At 36.7% G+C, this 14,003-nt stretch overlaps 1 protein-coding gene across 2 annotated transcripts; it reads left to right on the forward strand.

Annotated features, from left to right (window-relative positions):
* Positions 1 to 372: 372 nt before the first annotated feature.
* LOC141432706 (senecionine N-oxygenase-like) lies at positions 373 to 13,991 on the forward strand. 2 transcript variants are annotated; one of them, XM_074094439.1, is made up of 8 exons: positions 373 to 483; positions 3,617 to 3,819; positions 4,546 to 4,684; positions 6,593 to 6,764; positions 10,325 to 10,600; positions 11,170 to 11,333; positions 12,173 to 12,316; positions 13,676 to 13,991. In XM_074094439.1, exons 1-8 carry the CDS (start codon positions 409 to 411, stop codon positions 13,877 to 13,879), a joined length of 1,377 nt encoding a protein of 458 aa, XP_073950540.1. In that variant the 5' UTR covers positions 373 to 408; the 3' UTR covers positions 13,880 to 13,991. The 2 variants fall into 2 exon arrangements, with proteins under 2 accessions (XP_073950540.1, XP_073950541.1); XM_074094440.1 differs by lacking the exon at positions 373 to 483 and adding an exon at positions 2,724 to 2,848.
* The last annotated feature ends 12 nt before the right edge of the window (positions 13,992 to 14,003 follow it).

Genomic DNA, 14,003 nt, shown 5'->3' on the forward strand with positions numbered 1-14,003 from the left:
TTCACAACTGAAGTATAAAGAAATAAAAGCTGGCAACAGATCAGTGACTCTCCTTGAGTTATTTGTACTCATGGGCAGTGGTGATAGTTTCCCATCAGATGACCCACTTGCTCTTTTTCATCCTTCTCTTAAAAAAAACATAGCTCTATCCATTGCCCATTGTGTGATCTTGAGCCTTCTAAGGGATCAACTCTTGCGCTAGTAAATTCATTAAATTGGTTGATATAGTAGAGGCCTAGTCTATCACTCTGCTACTATTGCTTAAATAGTGAACCATTCAATGATATCTATAAATCATTATCATTGATGCTAAGGTCAAATGTTATATTCCGTACGGAACAGTTGTGACTTTAGTATTCTGCCATATCTCAATGTTACAACACTTACTTAAGTGTAGACCTCTTCAAGATGTACCGGAGCGTGGTCTTGTTCTGCGTGATGTGTAGTTGTTTTAATGTGGTCTGTAGTGCACCAAATGTTCATGTAAGTGTCATTTTCATAAATATTTATAATTATTGATGTTACTATTTTGTATATTTTATTTACTTTAGTATTCGTGCTAATATTTTAATCATAGATCACATTTTATTTTATTTTAATGCGTTAGAATTTTTCACGTGGACATGTTTATAAGACAGTAATATGAAAATAATGTAATTAACAAAAAAATATGTATAACAGTATAACTTTGAGACTGGACACAGTAAAAAGCTTGCAGCACACTCTTGATTTAAAGTATAGTGTAAATCCATTCCATTCTCGATTCTGAACAATCTAATTTCAGGTTTCAGTTATTTAATTAACACCAGTACTCGTATACTTTAAATAAAAATATCCCAGACCGGTGCTGCACCAATATTACAGTAGGTATTCGTGTACTTTTTATTCCGGAAAAATGCATAGTTCCCGAGGGAACAGCGCGCGATAACCGACTTCCACGCGGACGAAGCCGCGGGCAAAAGCTAGTTTATATCATAAATAGGCATATGTTTTAGAGATAGACAGACAGAACCTTAATTTGACAAAAAATTTAAAATTTTGTGATCCTAAAAATTCTATGTACCAATAAACCATAAATTGTGTCCAATATCGTACAGTCAAGTGTAAAAATATGTATACTTATTTCAAAGTTTCAAAAATAAGTACCACAGACTCTTATTCCGACGCAATAAGGCCGTAGTAACATATTTTTGAGTGGTTCGAATAGATACTTATTTTTGCACTTGACTGTACACTGCCAAATTAAGGGTAACTATTATCTAAACAGATAAAGGCAGAGCATCTAAATATTATCAGTGCTGATAAACAGATCTCTTTCCTTTGCATGTTCAGTGTCCAGGTCCACGTTGAAGGTACTTCGCCATAAAATTGTATAACGAGTCTGATGAGGAAGTCGGTTAAAAACGCATAATTTATGATTTTGTGGTTGTTTTGATCATAAACACTGATAAGCAGCAACGAAATACCTTGACCTTTACATATTTACTTAGAATTTGTTTGTTAAGTTTGAAAAAATGCATTTCGATATTGTTTTGGGGAAAAAAGCATGAAGTACAATTATGGTACAGTCAGCAGCAGAATTGGATGAGCGATTACGATGCTTAAAATAATCTACACACGACTCTACTGCCAAGGTAATAAGAGAGTGTTTAGATCATTTCGAGCACCGCAACCGCTCGTCTACCTACTTGTGCTGCTGACTGTACTGCTGCCTACAGAACCCTCTCCGTCTGAATTTGACTCACACTTAGTTTGTTAAAGATAATTCTTCGCAATTTTGTATATCCCATAATATTCTAATAACATATAGAAAGTTCCGCTGTAAAATAATTGGAAGTTGCTTTTGTAAGCAATATTTATTTTGATGCAATATAAAATTTAAATAAATAAAAACCGAAAACAGGTAAATTATGGACTATTATGGTAACTAATATAATATATTTCGGGGCTTAATCGCGACTAGGTACTCTATGTATATGAGTAGTTATGAGTGAGCATCACGAAACTTAAAAACATTAAGTTGTACTAGTTTTCCTTTATGTCTTCGAATATACAGAAAAAAAATACAGAGAAATACCTAGATGATATTTAAAACAATATTTTCAGTGATCCTTTTTTTTCTAAAAAAATGCCTTAAAAGGCGATTTTCCCTTGCCTAGTAAAATTTCTGTTAATATTAAACGATTAATCTGTAAACGATTAATCATAATAATAATAATTTATCATGTGAGAGCGCGCTACAATACTACGAAATTCGAAGTATTGTGCAGTCTCTCTCACTCCTCTATTTAATAATAAGTATTAGCATTAATAGAATGGACGATACGAAGTTTCAAAATTCAGAACATAATTCGATCGATTGATTCTGTAAGTTTCAAGTGCACCTTACAACAACAACAACGAATTGGATCGGTGATACACGAAAATTTTATTATCATTTTATTCATTGCCTATTGTTTTATTCTAAAGGGGTACCTTATCTTGTTTGCAAAGCGAGTTGACATCCCTAGAATCATCGCAAGTCCAAACTTAAAAAGTATTAACTTAAAAGTTTAATGTTTCAATTTTAATCTTGACGTGTGGTAGTAAAGTTGAAATTGTAGTGTAATTTAATTTGAGTTATTTTATCTTTTTCGTTACATTTTAATCATTTGTACATAGTATAGAGTTGTCATACTAAATTATGATACATACCCAATCATCAGTCAAGAGTTAGCCTCGGTTGGTGCTGCAACTCAATGTTTTGTGCCGATTTGCCTTATCACAGGTTTATTTCAAGATAATTATATTATTTACTTAAAGTTTACTTTTATAAAGTGTCAAAAGATAAAATTAAATAATAAATATGGTGAGTTTTTTGAACTTGACCTTAACAGTTATCTATTAGAAGAACAGATATTCCATTTATTTTTTTAGTTATCTATTAGGTTTGTTTGGATAGATAATTTTAAATAGATCTTTTGTGCACAATAATGTTATGATTTGATTACTTTAAGTATAAATATTTTATACAATGAAGTTAAAATTACGTATAATTTTGCCTCCTAATATTGTAAATGCCGAAGTTTGTTAGCATGTCTAGGTGTCTGTGTGTGTTCACACATTTCAAGCTAAATTGCCTGGCCTAATTTAGGATTTGTTTTATTACGTTTGGTAACTTAATAGATAATTTATTACCTGTAATAACGTATATGTATGATACTTTCTACCCAAGAAAATTTCTCAGTTTCCGCGAGAAAGTGATGTTCGAATTCTCATATAAAGCGTTTTGTCAAATTTGACGACCGGATGGCTAAGTGGTTAGAGAACCTGACTACGAAGCTTGAGGTCCTGGGTTCGAATCCCGGCCGGGGCAGATATTTGTGTGAATAACACGAATGTTTGTTCTCGGGTCTTGGATGTTTAATATGTATTTAAGTATGTATTTATCTATATAAGTATGTTTATCCGTTGCCTAGTATCCATAGTACAGTGTCCCATGATATTTAAAAAAAAAGATATTTATTTAAAATGTGCATCGTGCATGCGTTTAAAATTGAAAAACGTCTGACTTTGACGTTTACCTGCATATTTACGAAGTTAGTTACGAAGTAAAAATAAATCAATTTAATTTCAGAATAATACGCATAATCCAAGAGTATGCGTCATTGGAGCTGGAGTTGCAGGATTATCGTCCGCAAGATATTTAAAGCACGAAGGCATTAATTTCACAGTTTTGGAATGTACAAAGTACGTTGGTGGTACTTGGCGGTACGACCCCAGAGTTGGCTACGATGAGAATGGCGTAGTGTTGCACACTAGCATGTATAAGTATTTAAGGTAAGTTCGAGAACTATTTTTAAACTGACGTAAGATAAATAGGTAAGTAAATAATAACCTATCTATCTTTGCCCCTCTCTTTTCCGTTTATGGCACATGACACAACCGAAAATTGAGGCAGTTGCTTGCTAACATTTATTACGGGCTTAATAACACCCTTTTTAGGCGGGAACTACCTACTTTTAGACCAAAGCACATATCTGACGTCTTAAATTATCTCAGTTTGACCACAGAATAAGAAGTGGTCTGATGTTGATATATGTGCCACAAAACAATTAATCCTCCGACTGCACTGACCCCGACATGCCCAAAGCATAAATTATTGAGATTTCATCACTCAAAAATGCCTCTTGAAAGTTATAACTCTGTGTATTTCTATAAAAATATAATTTAAATTTAAAAAATAACAACTTTACGAAATAGTAATTAGTCAGCTAATTGACTAAATTAATAAGCCACGTATATTATTTTTTACTTTACTAGGATTTGGAGAACTCGTGTGTGTAAAACTACTCTACTCGTATTGAAATAAACACAAATATTCAGCGATTTTCAAGGTACATATTTATATTTGCACCCTCCCTCCCCCCCCCCTTCCTCTTCGCTTTCGCCGTGATCGAATACGTGGTCCTCGTATCCCGGATGTGGCTCTTGTAACGTCTCGATTTAAGTGAGAAGCAAAACGAAAGTACTTTTTTTATGCATACAATTTGTCGTAATTTTCAGAACCAATTTACCAAAACCGGCAATGGAACTGAATGGTTTTAAATTGCCTGAAGATGCTCCTTCCTTCCCCAGCTGGGAAACTTATTACGAGTACCTGAAGTCTTTTACGAAGCATTTCGACTTAGAGAGGCATATCAAAGTAAGTATGCCTATATACCTAAATCTGGTGCCTACTTGTGACCACGGCCACTGTAATGTGGTCGAAACGTCCAGTTAAATATTGTTCACTGCTTGTGTTTATCGTGATATGTCCCGTTTATGGTATTTAATTGTAAGTATAGTACGTTAACCTTTGGCGTTATGGCATCATTATCCTTTACCCGGCTCGCTCGCGTATCAGACACAGCAGATGGCAACTGAAATTCAGAAGTTTTACTCAATTTCCATCCTAAAACATCATGGCCTTCATTTACGTTCTATTTATGATAAAATTTGGTATGTAGATCTCTGTATCTCGAAAATAACACAAAGGCTACTGGTTATTTTGAGTTACCCATAGCATCGCATCTGATATTCCAATGGTTCTTTTAAGATACTTAAGAGGTTTTTTTTTTCATTTGTCCATTTTTTTCCATTACCTGCCATCAAATACTTATTATAAAGAGTCTGTCCATCGGTATACATAATTTACCGTGAGGAAAACTGTAGTTTTAACATACCCACTCCGACCCGAGATGATTCACGACACAAGCAGTGTGTCATGAACCATTTTGGTAAATTTTTCAAATTCCAATATGTAACTTGTTTTCCAATATAGCTAGATAATATCTATAAGTAAACTATAAATAATTGCTTTGATCAACCACAACCTTAGCTAGGTACGGTCAAGGAGTTTAATTCATAGGCCACCATGGAACCATTTCACAGTAAACGTCATAGTGACATCGCATTAATTAACAAGGAAAGTCGTAATGACTTTTCCTTTGAAAAGGTTCCATGGTGGCCTATGAATTAAATTCCTTGACTGTACGTCTGTGCAGCAAATGTGTGTTCATGCAACTCCTCCTCCGCACTGTAAGAACATAACTCACACAAACCCAACTATCACCACCATGGCGCTGACCACTACACTGACGCGTTTCCAACTCAACCTGAGTTCATCCTCAGAGCAACAGAACCGTTCGCCATGCTACCAGATGCATAGACGTAGCTATCGTAAAGTCGCGGGTGAGCAAAGTAATTGTTTAAGGTTCATTGATATGGACATCTGCAAAGTAACGCGTGATTTAATATAATACAGGGTGGCTTCTTTAGATCGGTCAGTATGGGAAAGTCTGAAACTATAAAATATGCGAAGATCTGTTCTTAGGAACCATGTAATTGAAAAAAGAAAAACTGCATTCATACATTTAAAAAAAAACTATACCTACCTACTCAGCTCGGTAATCGAGCCCGGACTTTCGAAAAAAAAACTTACATTATTAAAGAATATGAAATACAATGCATTTCATTCATTCTAGATAACGTGTTTCATAGTAAAATTTATTGCTTATGACCTACACTACCGGTAAAATAAAATAAATAAAATTAAAATCATTTATTCAATTTCTTGAGGGTACATTATTACATTACCGTTGGTGCCTCTTTTTAAGTTAAAAATACCTGTGCTAAGAGACACCGTTACTCTGTAAACAGGTATCTACTTTGTACAGTGGAAATTTTCATGCAAAAATTACATGCAAAAAAAAACAAAAAAAAACATGAGGAAAACCGATATCCAAATATAAAGGATAAGTCCGCCTTTGTACAAGTATCTCAAAGTTTTTAATTGTGTTTTGTCTCTTTTCTTTTGTACAATAAAGAGTTTACATACATATAAATAATGTACGTTTTATTTTTCAAAACGACCGGGTTCGATTTCCGAATTGAGTACAAGTTTTTTTTTTTTCAATGTATGGATGCAGTTTTTCTTGTTACTAAAATCGATGAAATGCTTCCTAAGAACAGATCTTCGTATGTCTTATAGTTTCAGACTTTCCCATACTGACCGATCTAAATGGGCCACCCTGTATCTCTAAGCTCACTTTAGCGCACTATAATTTGACAGTTCCTCCACCAAGTGGTTTCAATAAGACGGCTAGAAAATATGTGGAAGGTGAAACACAAGCACGTGGTCACTGGCGAAGTGTTTGAAGAGGATTACGAATACGTCATCGTGGGCACGGGGCACCACAGCAAGCCGCACCGACCTGTTATACCAGGGGAAGACTTGTTCAATGGTAACTCAAAGGTTTTTAACAGAGGAATAAATTGTCCTGTACATTTTTGAGGCAAGTTTAATGTTATACTGGCCAAAAACTTGTAAGGTGTTTTAAAGTAGGTAAATTCGGGATATTGCAAGAGATGGTTGGGTTAGTAACTATATGTATATATATGTACCCCCGTAAAAATTTCCATCGGATTTTTGATTTGAAAATTGACGTCGAACTCGGAATATCGATTAAGTATTTAATGTATGTAAACATTTGTTCAACCACAATAAAAAAAACTTGTTACATTTACTTACGTCCGTATATTTGAGTGGAAAGGGCTAAAGCATAATGCAGGAAACTGGCTTGACTTTATATGTATAATTTTGTGGTTTTCCTCGCGTTTTCCTTATTAATATATTACTGTTACAGTGTTTCCGCTATGTTTACTAAGATATCCATTTTATGTTAACTAGCAACCAAAAAACGCTGAAAAAAACACGTTTCTTTTATGACGACCCCCTTACATTTTGAACTTTATTTTATTTTTAGTATTTGTTGCTACCTGCCACAGTAATACATAACCTATGAAAGTTTCAAATGCTTAGCTATTACGGCTCAAAAGATAGAGCCCTGCGACAGACGGACAAACAGACAGCACAGTCCAGTAATAGGGTCCCGTTGGCACCCTTTGGGTACAAAACCCTAAAAATGGAATCTTATATTTTTAAAAACGATGTCCACAACCTGTGGCTCTACCATTTTGACATTAATCGTTAACATAAAGCTTCTGGGAATTACGCATATGCTAACCAATACGCGAGCGTGTAATTGGTGGATTCCATAAAGCTAGCATGCTTAGTTTCATGATTATATTCAACTCTATCCAAGTGAGGTCGCTAGAACGCACAAATAAGTTAAAGGTACACACAAAAATATACCTACTAGCGTAAGAGCCTATTTGACCACTTAATAATAATATTTTTGGCACTTGGTTGGTCACAAATAATAGTCATTCTTCAAAATGTCATGCTTATCAAAGAGTGACGGCGATGTTAGAAACAGAGCGTTATTTTATGCGTATGTTAGAACGGGTTAGAAAGAAAAGACCGTATTCCTGATAGAGTCATAACTACGTAAGAAAATACGTTAATGGAAAGTATAAAGCTTTTTTTTATCTTAAATTAGTGAGAGCCGATCTGACTTTGGTACGAGGGCGGGATGATAAGTAACTAGCCTTATGAAAAAATACTAATGTTTTCGTGATAAATCTGATTTTATTTTTCGACATAGTCTCCGTGTAGTTCTATGCATTTATTCCATCTTCGTTCTAAAGCTTTAATGCCCTCCATAAAATGACTTTTCTCAAGGCCTGCAAAATACTCCTCTACAGCGGCTATAACTTCATCATTTGTGGCAAATTTCTGTCCACCCAAAAAAGTTTTCAGCTTAGGGAACAGATGGAAGTCTGATGGTGCTAGGTCAGGCGAATAAGGTGGGTGTGGCAGCAAATCAAACTTTAATTCGTTGATTTTTGCCATAGCTTTAACACACGTGTGAACTCGAGCGTTATCTTGATGGAAGATGATTTTTTTTCGCTAAACTTGGTCGTTTTTCCTGAATGCATTGATGCAGTTTATCTAAAAGATTAGCGTAATATTCTCCAGTAATTGTTTGACCTTTAGGAAGGTAATCTATCATCAAAATTCCACTAGCATCCCAAAAAACTGAAGCCATCACCTTCCCCGCTGATTTTACAGCCATAGCTTTTTTAGGAGCCGAACACCCAGATTCGGTCCATTGCTTTGATAGTATTTTTGATTCTGGTGTGTAATGGTGACCCATGTTTCATCAGTTGTTACAAATCGACGCAAAAAATCAGCTTTATTACGCTCAAAACGGTTCAAACAATCTTTCGAGTTTTGCTCCCGAATCCTTTTTTGATCTTGCGTAAGCAATCGCGGCACCCAACGGGCGGATAACTTCTTCATATGCAATTCTTCACTTAGGATATGATGTACCCGTTCTTTCGAGATACCTATAGTGTCAGCTATTTCAGATAACTTCAATCGTCAATCGGCCAAAACCAAATCATGCACTTTGGTCACCATTTCTGGAGTCGTAACACTTTTAGGACGTCCGGGGCGGACTTCATCTTGGACACATGTACGGCCGCGTTTAAATTCAGCCACCCAGTTTTTTACCGCGGCATAAGATAGAGCACATTCACCCAACACATTGTTTAACTCTTCATAAATTTCTGTCCCCTTCATCCTCTTCATAAACAGAAACTTGATTACCGCTCGTTGTTCAAATCTATTCATTTTGAAATCAATCGACAGAATATATTTTCAAATGACAACAAATCGATTAAATTGTCAGGGGACCAGTAATGCTCGACCCTATACTGCTCAGCCATCACTGTACGACCTGATAATACGAACTCATTTTGGATTAGAATTATCAAGTCGTACAATATTAGGTCGTGCATTATTAGGGTGTCCAAATTTTTGCTCGGCCTGTTAATGCTCGACCTGTTACTGTACGTCGTTATAATCGGAATCCAATCGAATCGAATGACCATAGATTTGTGTTAGGTTGTGTTAGGTCCAATTGTGACCACAGTGTGCGAGCCGAGCGAGCGTAGCGAGCGTGCCGCGGCAGCGGCCGGCGAAGCGCCTGGACCAAATTAAGTTATTTTCTACTAAATTATTAATATTCGGTGTACACGAAAAACATGATCAATCGTGCGAATCGATTGCTTGCTGTCAAAAGTGTGCTCCGATTATTAGGTCGTACAAAATCAGGTTGTCCAATAGCACCTTGCACATTATCGGTACAAGGTGATAAAGCTCGACCCGTATTCCAAGTGACATGTGATTGAATTATCAGGTCGTACAAAATCGGTCGAGCATTGTCCAGGTCGTACAATAACTACACCCAATTGTCACACCACCCGATTCAAATTTAGAACGCAGATAGCCAGAGACACGCTTTTAAAAATAGTATAGTTTTTTTTTTTTTTTATTTTAAATTGCAAAGGCCAGTTACTTATCATCCCGCCTACGTATAATGGGTATTCTACTCGTATGTTTATGCCCGGTTCAAATTAGTCCAGTGAAACCGTTCCAGTAGCATGACACTGCGGTGCTCGATCGATCTTGTGTAACTCGTTTGGATTATGACACCGCAATGTATAGCTACTGGCACGATTTTACTGGAATAATATAAATAATAATAATAATAAATATCACGGGACAATTCACACCAATTGACCTAGTCCCAAAGTAAGCTTAGCAAAGCTTGTGTTATGGGTACTAAGCAACGGATAAATATAATTATATAGATAGATACATACTTAAATACGTAGTAAACACCCAAGACCCGAGAACAAACATTCGTATTTTTCATACAAACATCTGCCCCGACACGGGAATCGAACCTGGGACCTCAAGCTTCGTAGTCAGGTTCTCTAACCACTAGGCCATCTGGTCGTCTAATATGAACCGAGCATTACGTTTTGAAAAGTATACCTAAAATATTAAGTTTAATTTTAGCTAGACTAACATTGAATTACTCTCTTCTATCAGGAACTATAATCCACAGCCACGACTACAGAGTCCCGGATCCTTACATCAACCGTAAGGTCCTCGTCATGGGGGGTGGGCCCTCGGGTATGGAGATCGGTCTATTAGTAGCTGATGTCGCCAGCCGTTTGGTACATAGTCATCATTCTCCAGCGCCATTTGAAGCCCACTTCCCTCCTCACTACGTAAAGAAGGCTGATGTGAAGGAGTTCAAGGAAAATGGAGTGGTGTTTGTTGATGGAAGCTTTGAGGAAGTCGATGACGTTATTTACTGCACAGGTAAATATTTCTTTGTTTAATTCATTAAGGATATAAGGCAAAGATAAGAAATTGGTCTGATAATATTATAGTAGATGCAACTAAAGATAAACACATACCTGCGGCAGTATCGTCCTATGCACTTGAAACTGTAATCGCTTTCGTGATTATGTCAAACGGCAAAGGATTAAGTTATAAAGAGATGGTACATAAATGCCATGCTACACGAACGACCGATGAAGGGTGTAAGAATTAAGTAGTAACTATTTAAGTAATTGTTAATTTCGATATTTTAAATACTTGATAGTGAATAATTGAGTTTTTGCTTTCTGTGTCTTTTCACTTATGTGATATAAAATGCATCAGGCCTACGTAGTTACATTCACGTACAATCAGCAGCAGAAGTAGATGAACTTTTGGTGTCTGAAATTATCTAAACACTCTCTTATTACCTTGGCAGTAGAGTCGCGTGGAGATCATTTTGAGCACCGTAACCACTCATCCCACTTCTGCTGCTTATTTCACACGACAAAACTGAACCTTCTCCAGATACTGCTCCAGTTAATAAAATTTATGTATTTTAATTCCAGGCTACGAATATGACTACCCATTTATAGACAGCAGCAGCCAGCTCACGATATCGACCCATAGCGTCATCCCTCTCTACAAATACATGGTCAACATCAACGAGCCTTCCATGTTCATCATGGGGTTGGTTGTTAGAGCATGCTTAGTCGCCGCCATTGATGCTCAAGTATGTCTCCTTTAAAACTAACCTAGAGTAATTCTTCTTCTTTATTTCTAATATTATTCTAGAGAATTAGTACCAAATAAACTCCTTGGTAGGTCAGGTGGTGTTTAATGAGCTTAAAGCTGCTAAGTCAGAAGGATTTTAAAATGTGTTGCCTAATTAGAATTTTGCTAAGATATGCAATATCTCTTGTACAAATAATTTTCCCAGTTGTTGATTTTGTTTTAAACACAATTATATATAAACATGTGGTAGCAATTAGGTCGGCTCTTGCAGCCGTGAACTATTTGTGCCCTATTCTTTCATCATTTATTTCTCAAACGGCATAAGATGGCAGTGGAAAGAAATAATGATTGTGATGACCTACCTACCTATTGCTACTACCACTACCTAACAGTTGCAGCGTTGATCCCACTACTGGCAGCCTACATTATGTTAAATTCTACTCGTAGAATGTTTGAGATATCTTTATCATTACAAAGTCGCTCCCTGCCTCCTGTCCTTCTGTATGTACGCTTAGATTTTTGAACTTTGCAGCGGATTTTAATGCAATTTTAATTAATCAACATGATATGGTATGGATTTCAAAAGGAACGTTTATATATAACATTTATCACTAGTGACACGCCCCAGCTCCGCGCGGCTGTAATTTTGGGGAAAAGTGGGCGAAAAATATGAAATTTTACGCCTAGACTTACTTTTTTTTTCGTCTCTTTTTTTCCAAAGTTGCACCTGGCCGAAGCCCGGTGCCGGTCGCTAATATAGAATCTAATTAGAATTGTTTTGTCCTTACACTGCATTTAATTAGAAATTATACCTAGTACAGTCTGTTGTCGTTGCAGGCTCGCTACGCCACGGCACTTATTAAAGGCAACTTCACACTGCCTCCCAAGGAGGCAATGATGGCGGAATGGCAGGCTCACGTTGATGACCTGCGGGCTAAGGGAAAACGTATGTCTGACATACATTTGCTGGCTAACAAAGAGGTAAATCAATCAATTGAAATTTTGTGGTAGGGTAGAAGTAACGTTTGTGGCCACTGTACCGTTTATGGCCATTTATTATAAAACATTACAAACTTTATTCGTTTCAGTATAAATTTTTAGAAACTCGCTAAACATATCTTTTTAATAAATTTTTAGATATTACTTCAAATGCCAACTGTCCAAAAATGACGTTAAGGTGGCCAAAAACGATACTTCCTACCGTACATCGCATACTGTAAATATTTGGGTACCCGTGGCTAACCGATGGTGTCTATTCCATCCTTGATATTAGTGGAATCATCGAAAGTATCGATGGACCTATACTTTCAAGAATCGAATTGAATTGGGCACCCAAGTTCAATGATAGATTCATTGGCAACGTAACCTAAGAGCGCTGATAAATTTGAGCATTCACTTATATATAACGGAATATCGAACATCCACCGTTTTTAAAATTTACGAACTGCAGAATGAATAAGTAGAGCCAAACATAGAACCAATTATTGCTATGAACATTTACATGCAGATCAATGATCATTCTAGGGAACGCTCTAGTAACTAGTTAAATGCTCGTCATAAATTTTATTATTCAGTACGATCACGGACGGATGCTCGGCAAATAGTTCGAAGCGAATTTACTATCGTTTCGCTTGAATATTCGCTAGTTAGAACTCTGCCAAGAATGCTCGCGAAAACACTCCAGTTTTTTTTGTGCCTGCAATGTAGTAATCGATAAAACACTCATTACAAGTGAATGCTGAAGTTTATCAGGATCTTAAAACAAAAGTAGTTGAATGAAACTTCTCGTCATCAGCTGAAAGAAGTCCACTGCTGGACATAGGCCGCCCCCAAGGCTCTCCACTCAGACCGGTCTTGTGCTTTCCGCAATCTTAACCAGGTCGTCGCTCCATCTTGTTGGAGGCCTACCGATAGCTCGTCTCCCGGTCCGAGGACGCCATCGAGAACTTTCTAACCCCATCGGCTATCATTCCACTTCAGTTTCGCAATACTTCGGGCTATGTCGTTAACCTCAGTTCTACTGCGGATATCATCATTTCTGATTCTATCTCGCAGAGAAACCCCGAGCATAGACCTCTCCATAGCCCTCTGAGTGACTTTGAGCTTCCTTATGAGGCCCATCGTTAGCGCCCACGTCTCAGATCCGTATGTCATCACTGGCAACACACACTGGTCAAATACTTTTGACTTCAAACACTGGGTAATATGGACGAAATTAAAGTAAAATTAGCAAAGTATCACACGCTTTTCTGTCGGTTTATTGGTTAGATCGTGCTATTGATCACAATTTGCTGTCACTATTTAACACTTAAATTTTGAGGCAATACATTTGTTTTCCAGGATGAATACTACGCCGAGCTGACTAGAGAATCCGGCATAGCGAGGGTACCCCCAGTGCTCTTCAAGATACGAAACGCTGACATGAGGGCGAAGCTTAAAAACCTGTACACATACCGGAAATACGTATACACTGTGATTGATAACGAAACCTTCACAAAACGGCTGGAAGATAAGAATTCAACGACTAATAACACTGATATGTAAAAGCCATCAAGTTGAGTTTGATGAGGAAGAGACCAGAATATTAAGTCATTATTAAAAATCTCATTACCAGAATAATATAAATCAATAATGTGAAAACCGCATTTCAATCCCTCGTCTAACGAAT

Source organism: Choristoneura fumiferana, chromosome 11 (genome assembly GCF_025370935.1).
Source record: "Choristoneura fumiferana chromosome 11, NRCan_CFum_1, whole genome shotgun sequence".
Classification (NCBI taxonomy): Eukaryota; Metazoa; Arthropoda; class Insecta; order Lepidoptera; family Tortricidae; genus Choristoneura; species Choristoneura fumiferana.

Coding starts and splice junctions, on each gene's coding strand:
- LOC141432706 (XM_074094439.1), top strand. CDS start 409: ATGTACCGGAGCGTGGTCTTGTTCTGCGTGATGTGTAGTTGTTTTAAT. Junction 11,334..12,172: donor TCGCCGCCATTGATGCTCAA/GTATGTCTCCTT, acceptor TTGTCGTTGCAG/GCTCGCTACGCCACGGCACT. Junction 12,317..13,675: donor ATTTGCTGGCTAACAAAGAG/GTAAATCAATCA, acceptor TTTGTTTTCCAG/GATGAATACTACGCCGAGCT.